Source organism: Puntigrus tetrazona, chromosome 18, assembly GCF_018831695.1.
Source record: "Puntigrus tetrazona isolate hp1 chromosome 18, ASM1883169v1, whole genome shotgun sequence".
Lineage (NCBI taxonomy): Eukaryota > Metazoa > Chordata > Actinopteri > Cypriniformes > Cyprinidae > Puntigrus > Puntigrus tetrazona.
The window spans coordinates 11,240,088-11,263,037 of record NC_056716.1 but is presented as its reverse complement, the minus strand read 5'-3'; the positions used below and the strand labels follow the sequence as shown (position 1 = coordinate 11,263,037).

Sequence of the window (22,950 nt, the reverse complement as noted above, 5' to 3'; positions counted from 1 at the left end):
TGTACAATGTTTTATTAAAAAGTAAGGAAATTACAAAGGGGAAAAAAAAGAAAATATATCGGTCCCCAAATCTTCCTGCCCCTCCCTCCCTGTCCCTTACTTTTATAAACACAAGATTTTACAACTGGCAGTGACACTGAAGGGGTCGTTGAGGGGGAAAAACCCCCAAAACAAAACACTTCTAGAAAAACTGAATGAAGTCTTAAGAAATCTGCGGGATCAAAAAAAGGGTAAGGATATCCTTAAAGCTGAGATTCCCTACCAGGCCGTGGAGCTATAAATACATATGAAAACGGATTCGACCACCATTACCTCCAAACTGAAAGAAAGCATTTACACCTGTGAGACAACTCACTTTCCAAGCCCACCAATCTTAAAGGTACATACCATTAGTATTTTTTAACGGGTCACATGATAGATAACATTCGGCATATGAAAATGGTATCCGGTATACGAAAAGAAATTAGAAGAAGTCCAAAAAAACCAAGACGAGAAGGTTACAATAGAGGGACCTCGCTTCTGAAGTTTAAAATAAACCTAATCTAGACGGGGGGAAAAATTAAAGCAGAAATCTCCATTAAAAAGGAGTTTTAATCCAGAGTAAAGCCCTGAGCAGCACATCTGCTGTGGACAAACATACTTATCTTAAACTGAGACTTCCTTGGCTACGATCAAAAACCAAAATATAGCCGACGCGTATTTACATATTCATACGAAAAGGGAATTCAGAGATTTAGGTTCAACTTTAGCGCGGGGGTATAACATTCAAATGTCAGTTTTACACCAAGGGGACTTTTCTTTCGAAGACCACTGTAGTAGAGTGCCACCTACTGGTTTCAAGGGAATAAGAGCAGCATGAGATTTGTGGGAATTGCTAAATGCCAATAAACAAGATCAGTGGTGATCTGCTTTTCAAAAACAGAAGTTGTTTAACTGAACACAAGGATGACAGCGTTTATTAAAAAAAAAAAAAAAAAAAAAAAAAAGGCAAAATAATAAATGGATAGAGAGACAAGTGGTGGCTAATTCAAAAATAAAGACTTATAGTTTAACGTTATACCACCATGGGGGTTTAGTGCCAATTCAACAGCTCTTATGACATTAGGGCAGTTTCATTGAAAGAGCGTAGTTCTGGACGGTTTATTCATTTAAAACGCTGCAAGAAAGTCTATGCAAAAGGATGCGTTTCATTCTGAATCACTTTATAACATTTACAGGTCAACTTTTACAGTGACACCTCTCAAGACATCAGAATGAGACACGGCTTGGTGGTATCCTCAACCCAATTACAATCTTTTTTTGGGATACAAGTGTTTTTTTTATGTTGTTTTTGCTGATTTTTTTTAGGTCAAATATCAAAATGAAAAAGTCTTAAGAGCTCAAGAAGATGACATCTTTGTCAATGCAAATCTTCAGGTTGAAAAACCAAGTGTCACGATTATTAATCAACTTACAAATATAAATCAGTTTTCTTCAATATTAACATAAAAACTTCCAAAAAAGTAAAATAAACAGAAACATCTACATCGGGGGTGAGCAAAAGTTTCGTCCGATATGCAGTGGGTATGGGGCGGACCGTTTCGCCTTCTGATTAATAAGGAGGGGGTTAAAAAAAAAAAAAAAAAAGAATAGAAAGAACACAAAGCACCCTGGTGTTCATGAGCGTCTGAGCCTCTTGGAATGTCGCTGGACACCCGATTCCTCGTCACTGCTGGCCTCCTTGTCATCCGTCACACCTCGTGCAGTCCGTCTCAATCCAGTTCTCCTGCTGTCCCTCTCAGTGTCGCTGTCCTGCTCCCGATAATCTTTGCGATTTGTCCGCTTGCTCTTCCTTCTCACAGATGTGTCCTCCTCCTCCTCCTCCTCCTCTTCCTCGCTTTCGCTGTCATCTTGGTTCCGTTGTCCACCGCTCTGTCTGGTCTTTCTCCGTCCGTTTATCTTCTTGCCCTTCTCCTCTTCTCCCTCTTCGTCGTCATCCTCTTCGGAGTGGGCAGCAGGGCGCTTGCGTGTTCGGCGTCGCAGGTAGCTGATCCCGGGGAGGCTCTTCTGCATAAGCTCGATGAATGTCTGCTCTGTGCGTGCCATGCAGGTCAGGACGTCGCTGTCGGGCTGGTTGTATTCCTCCGCATTTGAGAAGATGAGCTTCACGTCCTCTAGAAAATCGCTGGCGCTGTGGTACTGGGAGGATTTGAACTTGTCCTGCATGGTGGCGAAGTCCATCGGGCAGCTGATTATGTCTTGATAATCCTCGGCTTCTTCAGCAGATACAGGTTCCCTGGGTGAGAGAAAGGGAAAAGCATTTCTTCATTACTTTTAATCTTCTCAAATAAACTGCTTCACTTAAAGAATTTTTTTTTTAATCTCATTTACTCACCCTGGAGTAGTTTCAAACCTGTATGAACTTTGTTGGGCCAAGCACAAGGGAAGATATTTAAAAAAAAAAAAAAAAAAAAAAGTACTGGGTTGGTTTGGGTTACTATTGACTTCCATAGTAGGTAAAAAAAAAAATACATGGGATTCAATGGTGACCCAAAACAGCCTGATTATATACTTTAAAAATATCTTCCTACAGGTTTGGAACTACTCAAGGATGAGTAAATGACAATTTAATTTTTTTACTATTCCTTTAATTGCCTTAAATGAACCACAATCACCATGTCACTACAGTAAACTGTTCAAAGTTAGGGTTACTCCACCTCAAAATGAAAACAAATAAATAAAAAAATATTAAGGTTGGATATATAGTACATGCTTTACCTGCATGAATAAAGGGCTCACACACACACACAGAGAAACAAGCTCTACAACCGCTACAAAACAAGCACTATCATCACTCAGCTCTAATGTGTTAAATGCTACAAAGCATAAAGATAGAAAGTTATTGTAAACATGGATATATATTAAATTAAAACAATGACAAGTAGACTTTAGGTAAAGTCTTAACACCTTTTTAAACTAAATGCTGAGACTAAATGCGATCGAAATATATTAGTGAATTACATTAAAAAAACAAAAAAATAAATCAGGATGAGGATGTACCTGAAGGGCCAGCTGTGTCTGAATTTTATCAGCTTCTGAAGAATCTCCTCACACTTTTCTACTTCAATAGCTTGTTTCTTCGATAGAGGCTTGGAGCTCTGTCGCACCTGCACACAATCAACAACACTTAAACACGTGTATATGGTACCTAATGATACTAATCCCTGCACTCATTTTTTCATTGACATGATCCAGCGTGGTTCTGCTTAATAAACAAACTGTTCTTTATTTGAACAAACTTCTTTTTCACAAGTATTTTTAATGACTTTGCTGAACCTGTTGGCAAAGCATTTGTAAAATAAATTACCTTCAAGAAACATTACTTGTAATTATGATTTGAGAAGTTGCGATTTTCTAATCACAAAAGGCTGCGAATTGGACAAGATATTGTTCTACTGTTCCAGAGCATATGCGTGACGGCCAGCTTTAAGTGCCAGTCTTAAACAGTAAGACATAAACATTTCCGCCTGATATCCCCATTCAGGACTGCTCTATCCAACCAACACCCACCATTAAAACAAACAAACAAAAAAAATAAATAGATAAATAAATAAATGAAAGAGAGAGAGGTCACAGTCACACTCTGCAAATGGAGGAGGAGAAGAAATAAAAATTATAATAGTTTATCATAAAAAAAAAAAAAAAAAAAAAAAAGCAATATTTTTTTCTCCCAAAGCACAATAGAAAATGTAATGGATTTAAGGGTTATAATGGGAACTGTATTGGTTTTAAATGTGAATTATAATGGTGTCTACTGGTATTTGGTGGACTCTATTGGTGGGATTTAATATGGCAGATGGCAACCAATAGAACAATGGTAATTCCTACTGGAGTAACGACAATTATTTTGTAATGGTTTAATTGAAACGGTAAAAATTTCTGTGATCATAATGATATTCATACTGTGGTGCACATTATTGATAAGAGAGTTGCAACTTGACAAAATATTGCAATTGGATATTTCCGCCATATCGCACAACCCTACTGAAAAATAACCATAACAACTAAATAATTAAAACTAAAGTGTACTAAACACATCACGCTTTCACATTCTTGTTTTACTCACCAGCTCATCGATGTCTGCAGGATTGCTTGATGCAGGTCGTGATTTAGGTGATTGTTTAAGAGCAGGTTTAGGATTAGCTTTAGGTTCTGGTCTGGGATCTGGGTTGGAAACAGGTCTGGGAGCAGGTCTAAGATCTGGTCTGGAAGAAGATCTGAGGGCAGGTTTTGGATCTGGCTTGGAAGCAGGTCTGGGAGCTGGTTTGGCACTAGGAGGCGAATGCTTCTTCTGTGCTGGTTTACTCTGCACTTTGGACTTCAAAGATGACTTCACCTTCTTCCTAGGTCTCACTGTGACATCCAAACAAACAGTTAAAAGTAGAGGTTTGTGACGAAACTTAAGACAACGTTTCAAACCCTTAACCATGATTCTTCAGTACATTTGATGAATAAGGTTGTTGACCTCCTAAAATATTCTTGTAAATAAAATAATAATAAAAACATAAATAAATTCCCCCACTCTCTTTAATCAAAAAAGATAATAAAAAAATCATATTTCAAAAATCTCAGAAAGGCACTCACAGCTGTGGCCCGTGGCCCTGTACTCTCCTTCCGACTCGTCCTCTTCAGAGTCGTCTTCATCTTCCTCCTCTGAGTCCTCCTCTTCCTCAGTATCCTCATTATAGTTTCTGCAAACAGAAATGTGTAAATGAATTTTGAGGACCTTTAGCATATATATATATATATATATATATATATATATATATATATATATATATATATATATATATATATATATATATATATATATATATATATATATATATATATATATATATATAAAAACAAAGTCTCAATTTACTAATTTGCAAAGGTTTAATGAAGGAGGCCCAATGCATGCATGTTCTTACCTGCCCCTGGAGCTGCGCCGGGCAGTAGTTGGCTGACAGGCTGGGCAAAGCCACTCACCCGCCGGTATACGGTATAATGCCGGCCGCAGACAGAACAGATGGAAGGCTTTATTACACTCATCACAGAGAATCAACTTATCATCCTCTCCTACTGTGAAAGAACAAATCATAAACCAGATCAATTACATGTTAAACCTTCCTGTTACCACGCAGTACTTCCTTTTGTGTGCCACTCACATTACAGCAACAGGTGCAGTTTAAAATCTCAGACATTCTCTCTTTCATGGTCATTCAGTCCCTTGTGTGTTTCACTCTATATTTCATTTTCTAAAGGTGTAAAGTAACTACTGAGTCTGAAGGTCATGTGTTGTGTTTCCCATATTTTTCTGAATTAAAAGAAATGCTTGATTAACTGAACTGGACAGAGGAGGAAAAGCAGTCATTAAGTGTCTAGGACTCATGTGGCCTAGCTCAATGCTGTATAAAAAGCATGAACGCAAAAATGGGTTGAATGAATTTCTAGAGTGCAGAGTCCAGACAAAGGGTGGCAACTCTTTTTTTGGTCTCTACATAAATTTGCAATGTGTCATTTCAGAGTTTTGACACTAAAACCTCTACTATGTTCACATTAAATAGTTTTTAAACGCTGATCTTCAGGTATTTTACCTTTCCTGCGGCACACTTTACAGCGAGCGTTCTCTGCAGACATATCCCACTTGATGCAGGCATCCAACATCCCCAGCAGAACGTGCATACGAGAGAAAGTCTGAGCTTCGCGAACGGCAGTTTTCCACTTCTCCACTGCGGTTGCTACCTAGAAATTCAATATGCAGAAGAAATGTAGTATTCCATTCAAAACGGCCATTCTGGGCGTATGCCTGAACTATATTATTGAGAAATGATTATCACCAGATTCTTTGTTCCTTTCAAAAAGTGAGCTTGACACTAATTATTATAAAGTTAAAGGTTAAAATAAATCTTTGCTAGTGTTAGCATTCTAATAAACCACACTGAAGCTTTTCTTCTAGAATTGTGTATTTCTTCTTGTATATCAGTGTCTTTGAAATATGACAAGTTCTACCTAGAACATACTTTTAGAGTGAAGAAGCAATTAGTGCATATTTCATTATGCAGTGAGCAGGGACCAAGAAATGGTTAACGGAGAGGACTGATTATTAAATGCTTTGAGAGCAGAAAGCAAATGGTAGCCCATCCACTCCACTCACTTTCTCTAGCAAGGATGCATTAAACTGATCAGTCTATTTATGAAGTCCACAAGTCTATTTATTTAGATAAATTATGAATTTTCTATTCAAAGAGTCCTGAAATAGTAGTATCCACAAATAACAAAATATTCTTATCAAAAAGTTAAGTGCAGCCTTATTGTCTCTCTTTTTACTTTATCTTCATGTTTTTGCTAGTACTAATTGTTTCCTTTATTTCTGCTTGTTCATAGCGTCTACAATGTTCACTTGACATGAATACATGCCATTTTTTTGTGTAATTTAGTCATTTAATTTTAAAAAGGAAAACACCACAGTTCTTCTATATTCCACTATGTTCCTCCCTCAACTTAGACACGTTGATATACTTCTCCCATCTCAGTGATGGGACTAGTTACATGAGTTAAGTATAAAGACAAAATAAAAAAAACTGACAATTTTCTAAGCGGATAAACCATAATGTATGCCACAGAAAATTTACTTATACTTACATGGTCATGTAGCCATCTTTAAACAGGGAAAATGTGGAAATGTTTGGTGTTTTTAAATTCATCCCTGTTTGGATCCTAAGAAATAAATGGAGCTAAGCTAAATAGTGGTGTCTTGCTGCACCTTGGAATATGGATAAACAGTGGAGTTTTCCTTTCCTTACAAAATAAACCTTGTATTATGTATTTTAGACTACGATACTGAAAATCATGAAATAAGCTACTGCCATGTAACCCAATGTAATCGTGTAACCCTATTCATAGCACACTCACCCTGGCCTCTTCAGCCAGTTTCTTTTGATCATCCACTTCCTCCGCCGTCGTGCTCTCCTCTCCACCAGTCTTCTTTTTCTTCTTCTGTTTGGGTGCCATGAAGCCCTGCAGAAACTTCTTGATCACACTCTCTTGCAGGGTGATCACACACTCCCCAAAATCCTGCATCTTCTCCAAGTCAGACACCTGAAAGCACAAGAGAGAGAGGGGTCAGGTAAGTCCAAAGTGCCTGAGATATCCATGTACCTATTAGCATACCGTGAAAAAAAAGAAAAGAAAGATACTGGTTATAGTGCCCACCCCATGAAGTCTTAATGTCTCTCACCCTTTCTTCAAATTCAGATGTGTCCTCCATGTATCCGAGGCCTCCTTTCTGCAGACGGGATGCTACCTCGATAATGTCACTGCGCAAGTATTTAAGCAGCTCCTGGTATCCGTCACAGGTCTTCAGGCCTGGGTTACCTTTTTTTGTCAGATGAATGGAATGCAAGATTTCCTGGTAACTAAAACAAAGACAACATCTTCATTATTAAACCATTTTCCTGGGATTCAAATCAAGTAAGGTGTGAAAATATAAATTTTCTAGACGAAAGATGAGTGTGTGTGGGTATACTCACTTAACCTGGAGCCTGAGTTTGAGTTCACTCTCTCTTACTCCCTGAGGGTGAAGACTTTCTATTAGTTCATCGAGGTCTTTTTGTGAATCGCACACAAACCTGGGAAAACAATTTAAGAACAAGCATTTGTGTTGCAACCCAATACTGATGTCCAGACAGATGTCATGCCATGTCCTGATCCACAGGACCATAAATCTTCATTACAACTCATTTTATTTTTGAAATTCTTCAATACAAAACAATGTGTAGTCTCATACAAAAAGAGCTCGGAGCCACAAATTACCTAAAGGCTGATTTCCCAGACACCAACGATACAACTGGGAATTTGCGAGAACACTTACCAGAGGTTTTGGCCTTGTTTGGGCACAGTGGTCTCAATACAGGACTCAGGCACTGGTGCCCCCTGCTGGCCATTTTCATTAGAAGCGCTGACTATGCTGCCTTCATCCTCTTTCTCTCCATCTGAAGAGACACAATTAAAGAGTTGTTTTTGCTATAAATACCAGCATTTCACATAGAAATTATATATTACACTGGCTAAATTAAAGCTTGTACCAAGAAACAAAAAAACAGTTTGTACCAGCAAAAAGAGTTGCTTCTGTGAAGAGCTTTAGTACTTCAATAAATTAATTTTATGTGGTCAATATTTAACCTCGCCCAAGAAGTATTTCTTGACATGTTAATTTGGCCCTACTATTACAAAACATATTACAAAAATTCTGCATTTCAGGAAAAGCATTGACTAACCTTCTGTCTCCTCCTCTTTGTCTTCCTCTATCGACATCGGTTCATCTTCAGGAGGAGGAGTGAATGTGTAGTCTATACCCTCATGGACCCATCCCTTCTCAATATACAGGCCAGGAACCACATCAGAGAACAGCCAATAGCGGTTGTGATTACGGTCGGTACCCAGTGGCGCTTTCCTCATCACCAGCTTTGATTTAGTTACTGCATCCTGGAAAGCTTTCTCTGCTGAGGCTTTCTGTCTCCTGATTCGCTCCTCCTCTGCTTCCTTCTCCATACGCTCTGCAGCAGATGCATAAACAACAGCTTAAGATCAATCCTACTTTCAGGATTAGTTCAACCCAAAATTAAAATTCTGTCAATTACTCGCTCTCATTTCATTCCAAACCAAGACCTTCATTTATCTTTGTACCACAAATTAATTCAAACACAAATTCAAATTGAACTCTCATGAACACACCTCCAAAAACAGATGCATAACAGAAGAAAAATGTCATTTTTGTTTTCCAATTGATCCAATAATGTAAAATGGACTATGACTATGTTTTTGGTACCTTTCTGGGTCTTGAATGTGCAACACCTGCTGTCTATGGTTTTGGAATCCAAAACATCTTAAATCTTCTAAAAATGACATGAGGCTGAATTTTCATTATTGGGAGAACTCTCTCTTTAAATGTTCACCCACCATGACTGCTGCAGTTCAATTACGCAGCTCTAAGGTTTTTCACTTGGTGCATTAACCATTCTAAACCTGCTTGGCACACACTTCCCCAAAAGTTACTTCACATTAAAGTATTCACTAAAGAAAAGTCCTTTATGCTCTTGTAAAAACTTGTAGTACAACCTATTTATTCAATTAATGGCAAACCTACATTTTCAGCAGCTATGTTCCAGTCTTCAGTGTCACATGATCATGAATCATTCAATACTCTAACTGGGTGCTTAAAAAAAAAGGTTAATCTCATCTTATGAGTTACAAGGAAATTACTTTTTCTGGATGCTTTGATGGGCAGAATATTCAACCCATTTGCTCAAATTCATTTGATTTTTGATTAGTTTTATTTCTTATACCTATATCATTTTTCTCCATTACTCTTTGCAGGTTGGTGGAATACCACTACTAAATTTGCTTTATGAGTCTTTCACCTTTGTTTTGCCGTTCCTGCTCCTCCTTTTCTTTCTTGGCCTGAATGGACATAAGACGTCTGCTTTTCACTGTGCTGATCATGTCCTCCAGCTCTGGTTCCACTTTGGCGGGGACCTTAGGAGTCTCTTTTTTCACATTTGAATCTTTCCTTCTGTCTACCCTCATTAGTACCTCTCCACTAGCATCGGTTTTTGCCTCCATCTGTTCTTTGCGTTTCTGCTTCTCTGCCTTTTTGCGTTCATTGACTTCTTTAAGCGTGGCAAGCCGCTCCCTCCACAACTCGGCCGATCGCTGCTGAGTGGCCTCCACGTGATCTTCCACCGAATAGGTCATGAGGATACGATGACACAGCGCCACCAGCAGGCTGACCTTCTCCTGAGAGTTCAGTTCAAACACCTCCGACGTCTCCAGCTTTTCCAAGAACTCACTGCTCACCACATCATCGTAGCCTGCACCAGGCTGCCAGTCATCTGAGCCACGAGCGCTCTCTTCCTCATGGGCATCCGAGGGCCGCAAACACAAGCGCACCAGCTCAGACACGGAGTGCATGGTCAGAGGAATCTCAGATAACGGCATGTCCAGTTCACTGTAACCTTCCGCAAGCTCATCTTGTAATAGTGTTTGCAGCAGCACCACCAGCACACGGTTCAAGTAGAGGAAACCTGCCTTCTCGCCAGCTAATGCCTCCATCAGAGCAATAGAGGTGATGGGATACTGGTCTTCGGGCATTAGGAGGCCGGAATAGCAGTGAAGGAACTCAACTACCATGGCTATGTCACCAAAGAGGGTGTTGGGAAGCCCCTCAGGCATGTCGGACAAACGAAACGTAGGTAAGCTCTTGCCTTCGAGCTCCTGGTCTTCATAACGGCGTGACATCTCTCGTCTCATCTGCATCTCTTTCTCTCGCCGCTCTTTGGCTTTCTCACGCAGCTTCTGCTTGATTTCCTGGCGTTTCTGCCGCAAAACATCCTGTTTCTCCTCTTCGGTCATAAGGGCCCATCTGCGTTTCTGCTCAAGCAGTTCCCAGCGTTTTTGCACTAGCTCTTTCAGCTCCTCAGGAAGCCGGCCACGATCCTCTGCGGACAACGTTTTTGCCGCCTTAGAAACCAGCGAGGACAGAGTGGTCTTCTTGTCTTCTTTGCCTTTATTCTCCTTGTAAAACCGAAGGAGATGTAAGGCCATGGGCGGCAAAGGTTTGCCCAGCTTAGCAGAGCCAGTACTTGAACTTCGGCTTCGCTTTTTTGGGCTAGCTGTGGCAGGTGGGCTTTTGGCTAAATCCAAAAGGGTCATCTGCTTCATTTTAGGTTTTTTAGCGCTGCCAGCGCTTTTGTCCTCCTTTTTGGAGACCTTCTGGCCATTGGGAGTTTTGGAGACCCCACTCTTGAGGCTCTTTTTGGGGTCAGTGGATTTTTTGTCCCCTTGCTTTTTATTTGACTTTGGGGTGCTGAGGATGTTTTCCCCATCACATTTCTTAGAAGTACCTGAGTTTTTCATTTTTAAGGGAGATCCATTAACTTTCTTCACCTGAACAATAAAAAAAATACAAAACAGAAAAATAGTTTGAAAACAAATGTTTGAGGAAAAAACCCTAAAAAACAAACAATCCCAAAAATCCTGTTAAAGAACATAAGGTTAATTTTACACAATTATAAAATGTAATAAACAAACATGACAAAAAAAAAAGCTTATCCTTTTTGTCAAGTGATTAAGAGAATGTTAACATGTCTAAAGTGAATTTAATTATTAGCACCAACTGTTAGATCATTACCTTACCTCGACAGCATTTTAAGACATCAGTCTCATACAGAAAATCTGTTCCAAGCAGTAACACTAGCAACATTATGATACCCTGTTTACGTGGTATTATTTCATTATTATTCAGTATAATTGTGCTCCCTGCGTTTTCTTTTTCTTTTTTAAACACTTAAGAGTATCCCATTGGTAGCTTATCAATACACAAACACCCAACTAAATTAGAACACATTTTTATTCATTTATTTTTTTAAAAGACTTACGAATTTAGAGCGATTAACGTATTCAAATTCATTTCTTATTTTTTTTTGGAGACAAATAGATTCTGGCGATTTACGTGAAGAGGGCTTCATGCTTTGGTTAGTAATACACATACCTGCATATGACCCCAGAGAGTTGGGCTAAGAGGTATGTTCTGGGAATCTTTTTTCTTTTTCTTCTTTTCCCCTTTTACTTTGACTCCCTCGCTGTCTTTTCCCGTCTCTGCAGTCTTCAGCTTCTTATTGGGTTTACCTTCTGGTGAGCTCAAGCTTTTTCTCTTAGCTGATGGATTTTCTGCCAAAAACTAAACAGAAAATACTTTGTTAGATTTGCCTACAAAAAAAAACAACAACAACAACAACACTTTTCCTGAAGCATCGCATATGTAACCCACCTTGTGAGGGTCCAGTAAAAAGTCGCTGAATTTGCTTGGCAGGTTGTACTTTTTAACCAACTCATCCTCCACCACCCAGGGGGCGCTCTCTCCCGAGCCCAATCTCAGAGCGCAGTGTCTGATGAAATAGCGCATTATTTCTTTGTTGGGAGGTCGCTCAGTTCTGAAGAGGCTGTCTGCAGGAACGTCACTGATCACTTTGTCCTCATTGAGAAGTTTGACATCATACTTGTGGGGTAAAAATTTGGGCATGACCCATTTCTTCTTCTCTTCTTTCATACTGGTTGGCAGTTTTCGGGGTGAGCGGCGAGCCCTATCAGCTACAGATTAAAAGCAAAAAAGCTTTTAACTCACCAAGAAACATTTTTACATGCTGTACTTCAATATAGAAGCAAAAAAGACTAATCATTACAATTTTTTAAACAAATTTTTAGAATATGTAGCGAAGAGGACGACCATAAACAGCAGCTTACACTCACAAAGACTCTCTCTCCTGCTTTCCTCCTCTTTGGACTGTGGCTCCTTTTTCAGGTTCTCTTGACTAGCATTCTCCTTATCACTGGATGGAGAATCACAAGCTCCTTCCATCTTTTTCTCCACATTTTCTTCTGGAGGATTCTCCAGTGGATGAATCTTTACCACTTTCACACGCAACGTCTTATCCTTGCCAACCTTACAGAGAGAGACAGAATTAATATTTCACATCAAAAAAGAGCATACAGAAGAATTTTATGATGGGAACTAAGAATGCCATTTCCATTAGTTAATTTTAGACATATTAATACCATTGAAGTAAATAATCTGAACTGAGTGCAATGACACTTAACACTTAATTTAACTTTTAAAATTCCTTAACATTTGCAGGTTTTGCATGACAATGGTAACCCACTTTTCCAGATTTTAAACGAATACAAATTTACTAAATACCTACCCTACATTTTGTTTGTTAGTCTAAATATTAAATCCCAGTACATACCAAGAAGTCGCATTCTTCATCCACAGCATACTTGGTGAGAATCTCCACCCAAACCAGATCCACTAGCTTATCAAGAGGTACTGTGTTATGGTGCACAATCTCCAGAACCGGCTTCTCAAACCATACCGGGTACTCCTCCTGAAGTCTGCCAAAAATTAGAATAACATTGCCTACATGAGTTACATGAGAGAACAGGAGAAAAAAAACCCCAAAACTTACTTGAGCTTGGTAATAAGCCACCGCAATTGATAAAAAAATGATCCTGTCTGTACTAACATAACAGGGCAAATATATATGCAGCAAACAATAAACAAGTTACTGCTAACCAGTGTAGGGCTTGACAGTACAGACTGCCTGATAAAAATAGTCGTCACTGGCCCAATTTCTTCCCTGAAAAACTACATTTAGACCTACCTGAAAACTAAATGCACCGTTTAATGGATCTTTGCTTTGTTGTATTTATAAGTGCTTTTGCTTCTAATTTGTTTTGATTTTATTACAGTCAATGGTGACCCAAAAAAGCCTGGTTACAAACATTTTTCAAAATATCTTCCTTTGTGAAAAAAAAACCATACATGTTTGGAATTACATGAAGCAGAGTAAAAGAAAAAAAAATTGTGGGGGGGACTGTTCATTTAATACACTTCATGACCAGTAGATGGAGACAAAAAAAAAAAAACCAAAACAAAACACAGGAGTGAAGAATGGACTGGAAATAGGTTAAAAAACACTGACCCTTACAGCATAACGCTCTTTATGGTCTGTGCAGCAAACTGTTCTCTGAGTGTACGAGTGTCTGGTTACATAAGCAGCTTATGAGACTAAACTGTTTCCAATCTGTCACTCACACCCACATAGAAAGCTGTTTGCACATCAGTTGAGCAGGTCACATTTTTACTTGAAGTTATCGCTTCATTAAGTAGAAAACCAAAGCATTTCTCTACCCTGATTGCTGATAACGTAATCAATAATACACTATTAGATTAGAAGGGGTTGAAGGCAAAAGGACACCAATGAGAGAGAGTAGAGGTTTGGTCATATGACATTCCCTCAACACAACAGCCTGACAATAGGTTGGTTTACCAACTCTCTGCTATACAGCAAGTAACACACCCATTGAATTTCTATGCCTTTTAATAGTTAATGAGTGGTATTATTTTTTATCATATACGCATTCGAATAACAATTTTAAGCCAATACATTTAATTGAGCATGCCACAGCTATTTAACAAAAAATAAATACTGCGACGAAACAGATAAAATACTGTGATGCTGCTGACAATGCGTGACAAATGATTTTGACTCAAATGTGAGTAGAAAAGTAGTTTTGGCCTGAGTTGGTAAGACATTTCTTTGAAACAGTTCAAATAGCACTTCAACTTTTCCAACTTTAAAGTTTTGATATTTCCAGGAAATAATACTGCAAATTAAAATGTCATCCCTAATAGACTTTGTGTCTAAAGCAAAATGTAAATGAGTGAGACAAAAAAAAAGCAGGTCAGGAGGATCCAAAAGGGATTAAATCTTCTAAACAAAGGGTTTTTCGAACTCCACACGACAACACACTAACCGTATTCAACTGATAACCTCTTCTGAATCGATAAATCTCTTAACTTTAAGTACAAATTTCCTGATCACACTTCACTAGGCAGAAGTCAATTGATGACACCGTTTTATGCATGTACCAAGAAGTTAAACTTCTTAGTCAGCATTACGAGAAGCAGATATTCTGAATTTGTCATACCACCCACCCCTAATTGCAGATGTTCTTAAACCACAAACCTGGATCATTTCACAATCGCTGCAACAAAGTTTAATATTTTTATTTTGTTTTTTATAGTAGCCGACTTTTAGTGTACTTACTCAGCATTTAGACACCCAAAAATGCCAGGTTAGGCACTGATAGCTTGAGACAAGCCAAAACAAATAGGCTCAGTAAATCTCTGAATATTGATACATTCATATTCGGAGACTTTAAAAACAACAGTCAACTAAATGATGCTGTTATTGCTCCCAAGTTCATTTATTCACTCACTCGTTTTTGTTACTTACAGCTCTGTGACCTCCTGTTCTTCTTCCCATGCCTCCTTATGTGTGAGCTGACTGCTGCCAGTGCTTTTACACGTCCATATCCGCTCTGTATACGTGCGCAGTCGAGCCTCATACTCTCTGAACAACAGTGTTAAGGAACAAAACAAAAACCAAACACTACAGTGCATCCAGCTCTTTTGCAACTTCTGAAATCTCCAGAAGTACTTCCAGAGCAGAGCTATCAAGTGATGTTAGCGCCGCTGTCCGTCCTCTGAGAGAGCCTCGTTTATAATTAATGCATGCGTGTAGCACAGATCAATAATTAAAGTACCAGCAGCAGCATGAACACATTTTTAAATTGAATTTGCAATTAAAAACATTAATATTAACCAAAAATACAACAACCTCAGCAAACTTATATCAAGCGCTCTGAAAATAATAAAATCATAAGTCGAGATAAATACTTGTGTATGTGTTGATCTTACATTTATCACATGAACAAAGCAGAATTATTAGTGGTCACCTAACATGGGCTTTAATTCACAATGGCAGTATATCTAGACTCCTGGGTGACAATTTCTTAGCTTAAAACCATTTTTTTTCCTACTGACAAATCTGATACAATTACAACAATTGATACAAGGACGATGCATATCAGACCATGTAACATCTTTATTTAAATCAAACAAAAAAAAAAAAAGTATGGCGCATAGAGATCATCTCGAAAAAGACCAAATATCCGATTAAACGATATATTATTCTATCATTAAATGTACAAAAGTGTATCATGACCCGCAAACTCGAGATTGAGGTCTCTGCAGACCAAAAGTGGGCATTTCTTGATTTCTGGGCATTTTCAAACCGCCTGCTTTTCTGCAGAAACCTATATTAACAAATTTGCGATCTGAATAAAACGTCCCTGCAACCTTTTCAAGAACACGCCATCATTCTAAAGGCTCGCCCTCCACGGACAACAGCCAACTAGATGTCACAACAGATCTCTGCAGAGGAAAAGTGGGCATTTCTCGATTTCTGGGCGTTTTCAAACCGCTGGGTGTTTCTTAATCGCGCAGTCAATATGATCCCCCTGACCTGACCCCTTCCCCTAAACCTACAATCACTATGATGTCAGCCACTCAGGTACACGGTGTAAAAACGCCCTGATTTGGTAACGCCCATTACGTGACTGACAGGCGGTGAACGTTTCTGATTGGCTAGTTTTCTGTTTCCGTAACACATGCGGGGTCACTTTACTTTTTACGCAGTTTACAGAGACAGCAGATGTTTCTCTGAAATCCTAGATCAATGATATCTATTTTTTGGAATAAATAAAAACGCGTAAATAGCATTCCAAACATTTACAAAAAACGTTAAAAAAAGAACAACAACTAAATTTCACAGATATTAATAAATAGCATACACCAGAGAACTAATACGTTGGTTTGCAACGCCCTAAAGTTTCGTCTCTACACATCCTGTCACTCAGGACCAAATTCACGTGGCGGACGCCCGGAAAGCATCTCGCGCGCAAAAAAGACCTCGAGCGGCAGCTGCACATGAACTCGCGCATTCCCCTCCATCAGCAGCCGCCTGAGCTAAAACTGTGTACGATCGTGATCGCACTCTCCCGACATATAGCTAACTATTACACGGTCTCGCTCAACAGATGGCTGGCTGTTCAGAAGCGTCAATCTATAAGCTCGCATCGCATATGCCTCTGGCTGTAAATAAACGCGGGCTCGTGCGTGTTACACAAGATTGAGTCATGGCAGTTTGGATGAGAAACTGTTCAGCCAGACGTCACACACACACACTGTGCGTCCCGAAGCTAGCTCGCTAGCACTAGCTCGCTCTAAAACACACACAGGACAACAACAACATCTCAACAATACGCAATTCGTCTTACTTCAGTACTCAAAATCAGACGGATATAAAACGCAGCCCTGTCTTAAGAGTTAAGCCCCAGCTGATCAAAACGTCATGGTCACCTTTAGCCGGTTAGCGTTACAATGAGATGCAGCGCGCAAGATGAATACAATAATAAACGCATAAACGCAAACCCGGCGCTCGCACACGCTCTGACTCCACGGCCCGCGTGAAAACAACGAACAGAGACTCTCGTGAGCACGCGTTTGCGTGTCTGGTGCTTGCAAGTGAATAGTGGAGACAGCGAGAAAGGATACTCTTTGTTCCTGAAGGCCTCTTTAGTGTGCTCGATGGTGAACACCTCCTCTCCTGGGCCCGGCGGCTCCGACAGCGGCTTAACCAAAGGGTACGGTTTCCGGCCTAGTAACGGTGCCATGGTGGGCTCGCTGCGGTCCTGGATGTGTCTGCGAAGTGAAGTACTGAACTAACCCCCCCGCTCAATCTCAGCTTGAACTGAATATGCCGTGAATCCGCGCGTCTCAGCGGCGTAGCATCGGGCTAGGCTAGCGCGCGCTGCTTTACTTAACGTTACTTTTAAGAAAAACAAAACCTAAACAAAAGCACGGTTTTATCGACCAGTTACATCTCCCGCGTTAAATCCGCTGGTTTGAGGGAGCCGGTGGGGTCATGGTGAGGTGCCTGAAGAGAGCGCGAGAAGTGAGCGGAAGCTCCTGACTGCCGGGGATGGAAGCGCGAAAGGCGGCCCGTCAAGAGCTGGTATGGCGGGCTTTCTTATGCTGCACAGGTCCGTGTTGTGGACGATTCTCCAGGCCAAAGCGACGTACCAATCCCCTATCCGCAGCGACTGCAGACTTCTTCGATACTGTTTTGAGGGACTTGCTGATTACATAAACAAACAAGAGGGTTTATAGCCGATTGAAAAATGGCGGGAGTTCCTGCAACACCGGCAACATTCCGTACAACCTCAAAACTCGGTTACCCCGGTAGCAAGAGACGACGCAAGAATAAGTCCCACCCATCCTTTCCAGCGATTGGCTACTAAGAAACTACGACACAGAGTGAGATATGCGATTGGCCGATTCAACTGTCAATTATACCTACTCCACCTTTTGTCAAAGCAACACCCCTCCAATCACAAATACAAGGAGTGTTTGGGAGCGTGGCTAGAGGTCAGTTTATGATAAATTCATAGATAATTTCAAAATGACAGTATGCAGTTTGACTCATATGCCTTAGAATCAATAACGGACATTTAATTTTCAATATAACCCAGGTGGTATAGCCAAATGCCTACAGTTTAGCTGAAAGGGGCAGCGGGTTGTAGATTTTAAAATGAGACAATAGAGCGTGCACACGACACTTTTGATCCAATTAAAGAGACAGTCCTGATTAATATGTTAATACCAGTCTTAGCAGTGGAGACAATGCGCATATGGAACAATAAACCTTTGCGTAAAGCTTATAAATAACGCTAAATAAAAACGATACAATTTCTTGAGAACAACAATATTGGGAATGTCCCTTAAAATAATTTCATACATACACTAGTGTTTTTTTTCTGCCGTACAATTTTGCAAGTGATGCAATCAGGAGATAGGCATACATCCAAATAGGTTTTATTTCCATCTGTATAGTGAAAATGTCCAGGTACATTTTTAACAGGCAGCATCACATGGATCATACACAGATATTTATTTATTTATTTTATTTGAAAAAAAAAAACTTCAAATACTATGGAAAGTGAAAGTCTTCGTATTTAAAAAATACAAATCTGCGACCTTAACATTTATAAACCATTCCTTCTTTTTTTTTAAATAAAAAGTATGGTAATTGGATGCAGTACATTGAAAAACAATAAACAAATCAAGAAACGGATAACAGATGTTATATAAAAGATCCCTAAATGTGTGTATTTGAGTATTTTTTCAATAAAACAGGCCAATAAAACCTATTTTTAAAATAGTTAGAAATGCCACAAACGCAAAACAAGCTAACAGTTTAAAATTCAGCTGTTTTGCCGTACTGTATATATCACTTATTACTCCATGCAGTCACATTTATTATACTGACAAAGTCCTTCCTCAATTTAAATTGAGAAACATGCAATATGGCAGTTTATTTTCAAGATGCAATACAAACTGCTTTACCTTCATAAGAAAATACCTGACAAGATCTAAGATGATCTTTTTTTAATGTACAAAAAAGAAAACATTTCAAGCTTTTGTTTCTTGATCGTATACTGTAAAAGTGAATCTCAGGCATTTGGCAGGTTGTAAAAAGTCTCTTCAATTTTAGTCTCTTTCGGAAATGCTTCTATACCTTTGACCTGCGGTGGTCAGCATGGTGGTGCTAGCTGAGAGCTGAGTTTTGCTCAGTGCAGACTCTTTTGAGCGGTGGGGCTCCAATCACCTCCTCTTCCTCCTGCGAAAACATATTTTTTAATTTCCACAACACATTAGGTTCAAACACCTCTATTATTTAAAGACTGTGGACATTACCTGAGTAGAGAGAGATAACACATCTTCTTTAATTAGAGTCGGGGGCTCATCTGTCACCTCACTGCTGGTTGTTGATGCCTCTAAATATGGGGTATGAAAAATAGTGACAAATACATGTGCAAAGAAGGATGCACAATCATGTCAAGAACATGCAAACGATAAATCATATTTCACTCTAAAATGTGGGAGGTGTAACTACATTATATGTCTCTGAAGCCTGTTTTAGGACCATTAAGATTAAACTTTTTTTTTTTGTTATGGAATTATTTTCTGATAGTTCCACACAATTATATCATAGTTTCAGAATATCTTTATTTTAATATATTGTAATATTAATTATAATTGTTTACAATATATGTGTGTTCTTTATGTATATTATATATATATATATATATATATATATATATATATATATATATATATATATATATATATATATATATATAATATAATACACACACATACTGTATTTATTTAGATTCAAAATATATATTAGTAAATATATAAATATTATGGTTGCAGCTGCGGGAAATGTAAACATGAGTTTAATGCTAATTTTGAATTTACTTCTAGCTGCCCTTCACTTTCCGCTACGTAAGAAAGTTGCAATTGTTGAGTGCATGAAGTGTCCAACAGTTTCTGGGTATAAGAAATGCACTTTTTCTCTTTGGAATGTTCAGTGTGAATGCACTACTCACACTATACTACAAAACTTGCAAAATAGTGCACAAGTACGCTATTTGGTACACAGCTAAAGCCCATAGACAGTGACCATGCTCAGATTCTGCACACGACTCTCCAATACAAAGGAGTATACTTTAAAGACTTGCGCATTCAACTGTTTGTGAAATGAAGCTTTGTGCTTGTGTGTCCTACATTCCAAATATTTTCATATTAGCCAAGTAACGTATCTGAATGCTAAACTATTATTTATTATGTAAATGTAAAGATGTTTGCTTCACTGTATTTTATTTTAATAAAGTATTAACTGTGCTGTCAAGCTGTGTGTGTGTGTGTGTGTGTGTGCGTGCGCGATCACTTCAGCTGTATCCTTACCAGCAGAATCAAATAAATCAAATATATTTCAAGAATGTATTCCTTGTATGTATACGTACTGCAGATTATTTAATGTAATGTAATACTTTGTATTTTCACATCTAGGTGGAAATTGTCATTTGTGCTACTGCCTGTTCTAAATAAATAAAAAGAAACCAAGCATAGCATTTATTATTTTCCCCCCTTAAAATCATATCGAACCGTGACCCCCGTACCGAGGCACGTACCGCACTGTGACGTCTGTGTATCATGCCACCCCTAATATATAATATATCTAATATATAATAAACAATATATCTAATATACAATACTGTTGAAAAGTTTGAAATGAATAAGGTTCATTAATGATTTTAAAAGATGTCTCTTGGTGAGATCTTAGTTGCTTATTAGCATGCATATTACAAGAAACTTTACCATTAGTGCTAATTAATGCCTTATTATACATGGCCTTATTCTAACATCCCTAATCCTACCCATAGCTAATTGTTAACAAGTGTTACCATTACTTAATACAGAACCCCATCAACACATTTTATGTTATTTGCATTATAATACAAATTGCTTTGCTGTTTTTTCATCTGTCTCACCTCTCTCTGCATCCATGGTCTCCTGTCCCAGGGTCGGTGGCTGGGAATCCTCTGTACGGAAGTAGGGTGCATGAGAAGGGCTCACCGCCTCACTGACATGTTGCGGACTGGAGTTGCTGCTGCTGTCTACTTTGGTATTAGACTGATAGGCATCTGACAGGAAACTCTGGTTACTGTTGTCATCTGTTCAGCAGAGTGAATGAATGAAACATTTTTGTGTGAAGTCTTCTGAAGAAATATGTGTTTGAGTACTTTGGCACACTGTAATATAACAGTACACTATGTTAAAATACATAAGCAAACCACACTGTCAAAGGTGCAAGGCCATTTATGTAACTAGAGCATAACAACAAAAAACAGTTTTGCCTTATATATGTATATAGATAGAGAGAGATAGAGAATGGTCTAAAGTGTTTACAGAGGAAATTTCCTTGTGTCTGACATAAACATAACCTTAGGTCCTACATTACCCTGAAAATCCAGTAGCACAGAGCGGGCGTTTTCCAACACTACATCTGTAGGAAAGCCCTTCAGTTCCCTCACTGCAGTCCCTGACGCTTTAGGCTTGTATATCTGCAAGAAAGAAAAAATAACATTTTGAAAATGAATACCGTTTTTATGTATCTGACATGATATATGATATACACACCTGTTTAGTCTCTGTAACCGGGACCCATTTGAAAATCCTTAATGATGTGTCTCCCACTGTAACCCACTTTTTTTCCCTAAGAGGACAAACATGTTCCAGATTAATATAAAAAACTGCCTGTATTAATAAGAAAAAAAAATAAAACATTTAAGCTACTTTCCCCCCCAAAATGAATGATACTGAATACTGTTATGCAGCTGTACGTTTTGTCTTTTTGTAAATTCCGCTAATATCTATATAATATATCTATATAATCTCAATATGATTAAATAATTCTTCATTTATTTAATCATATTGCCGTAAACACTTAATAGGGAATACCTAACACAAGTTCTTGGCAGGTTTCTTGATTCACAAGGATGTTCGACAGAGACTAACTAAAACTAATATATAAAACTGCTCATCTTTGCATTTCATATGTATGTGAGAAAATCACTTCACTCCATTACAGACCACCAACAGATTGATCCATTCCCATTGACACGACTAAAGCCCGCCCACATAGCGTATACTGGGGCCCATTGGTTGCCCCGCTTGTCTGTCATGTTACTGAATGACGTCACCCTCCCCGCCACTCTGAAGTTTATTTTTGTAACGTAGAAGAAAAGAAACTTGTCTCCCTCTTCAAACAAGCAACTTACCACCGACGGACCCTTTCAATTGCCGCCATCACTTTTTTGATATCATCTTTTGCACGGCTGCGCGTCTCCGCTCGCACGGACCGTCCCGACATTTTAATGGGTTTTATTAGTTTGTCAAGATCTCCCTCTTTTTCTTGCCTTCCTCCGTCTGCGACTTGATCTCGCCCTGTCTTCGTCTCTGTCTCGCGAGACTTCATAACGCGCCAGTGGCGCTGCCTCTTGGGTTTTTTTTTTTTTTTTTTTTTACATTAGCCGTGTTTAATTTATCTGTACATTTATTTTCATTATAAAACATTCTTCAGATTCCGTTATCTAATAACCACAATATGAGTGTGTATCACATTATAATAAGCTGTTACGTGCCAAATATGCCGTCAAAATACCACCAGATGGCAGCGTTTTCACTTAAAAACACTATTCGATGGACATGGTCGGTATATCTGTGCAGAACTTTTCATGCCCGTTATATTTGATATGCGATAAACATGTTACGATCGTAAATGTTTTAATATGTAAAATATTTAGAATAATGTACTTTATAAATAAATGAACATAGGATATAATTGGAAACCATTTTGTTGCTTAAACTCACCTCTAAAATGATGCAAAAATATATATTTTTTAATCAAAATATTTAATCATTATTTGTTTTTCAATCAAACGTGTATTGTTTTGATATTTACTTAATTTATACTTTTTTGTTCAGGTACTACATTAGAATTTCATAAAATACATCAGTAATTTTAAAATGCCTGTGATGTTTGAAATGACTAA

The 22,950-nt window shown here is 38.6% G+C and overlaps 2 protein-coding genes across 5 annotated transcripts; both read right to left on the bottom strand.

The window, feature by feature from the left end:
- Window positions 1–967: 967 nt before the first annotated feature.
- baz1b (bromodomain adjacent to zinc finger domain, 1B) lies at window positions 968–17,717 on the bottom strand. 4 transcript variants are annotated; one of them, XM_043264427.1, is made up of 18 exons: window positions 17,042–17,717; window positions 14,880–14,996; window positions 12,828–12,972; window positions 12,325–12,523; window positions 11,852–12,171; window positions 11,573–11,761; window positions 9,444–10,968; window positions 8,301–8,579; window positions 7,895–8,015; window positions 7,554–7,652; window positions 7,262–7,439; window positions 6,937–7,122; window positions 5,619–5,766; window positions 4,953–5,100; window positions 4,624–4,730; window positions 4,106–4,392; window positions 3,040–3,146; window positions 968–2,275 (listed from the first exon to the last, which is right to left on the bottom strand). In XM_043264427.1, exons 1-18 carry the CDS (start codon window positions 17,158–17,160, stop codon window positions 1,657–1,659), a joined length of 4,893 nt encoding a protein of 1,630 aa, XP_043120362.1. In that variant the 5' UTR covers window positions 17,161–17,717; the 3' UTR covers window positions 968–1,656. The 4 variants fall into 4 exon arrangements, with proteins under 4 accessions (XP_043120362.1, XP_043120365.1, XP_043120361.1 ...); XM_043264430.1 differs by having other exon boundaries at window positions 12,331–12,523; XM_043264426.1 differs by having other exon boundaries at window positions 4,953–5,103; window positions 17,042–17,716.
- A 628-nt stretch (window positions 17,718–18,345) lies between these two features.
- Window positions 18,346–22,411, bottom strand: bcl7bb (BAF chromatin remodeling complex subunit BCL7B b). Its single transcript, XM_043264431.1, has 6 exons — window positions 22,177–22,411; window positions 21,536–21,611; window positions 21,357–21,459; window positions 20,887–21,069; window positions 19,244–19,323; window positions 18,346–19,166 (listed from the first exon to the last, which is right to left on the bottom strand). Exons 1-6 carry the CDS (start codon window positions 22,371–22,373, stop codon window positions 19,095–19,097), a joined length of 711 nt encoding a protein of 236 aa, XP_043120366.1. The 5' UTR covers window positions 22,374–22,411; the 3' UTR covers window positions 18,346–19,094.
- Between the last annotated feature and the right edge of the window lie 539 nt (window positions 22,412–22,950).

Bases quoted from the DNA above. Each gene is read 5' to 3' on its own strand.
- baz1b (XM_043264426.1), bottom strand. From the start codon at position 17,160: ATGGCACCGTTACTAGGCCGGAAACCGTACCCTTTGGTTAAGCCGCTG. The intron at 5,767-6,936 runs GTGAGTGTGCTA...TTGAATTTCTAG, and splicing joins AACTGGCTGAAGAGGCCAGG to GTAGCAACCGCAGTGGAGAA. The intron at 2,276-3,039 runs GTACATCCTCAT...TCTCTCACCCAG, and splicing joins AGACACAGCTGGCCCTTCAG to GGAACCTGTATCTGCTGAAG.
- bcl7bb (XM_043264431.1), bottom strand. From the start codon at position 22,373: ATGAAGTCTCGCGAGACAGAGACGAAGACAGGGCGAGATCAAGTCGCA. The intron at 21,612-22,176 runs GTAAGTTGCTTG...TTGTCCTCTTAG, and splicing joins ATTGAAAGGGTCCGTCGGTG to GGAAAAAAAGTGGGTTACAG. The intron at 19,324-20,886 runs GTGAGACAGATG...CCCCATATTTAG, and splicing joins GACCATGGATGCAGAGAGAG to AGGCATCAACAACCAGCAGT.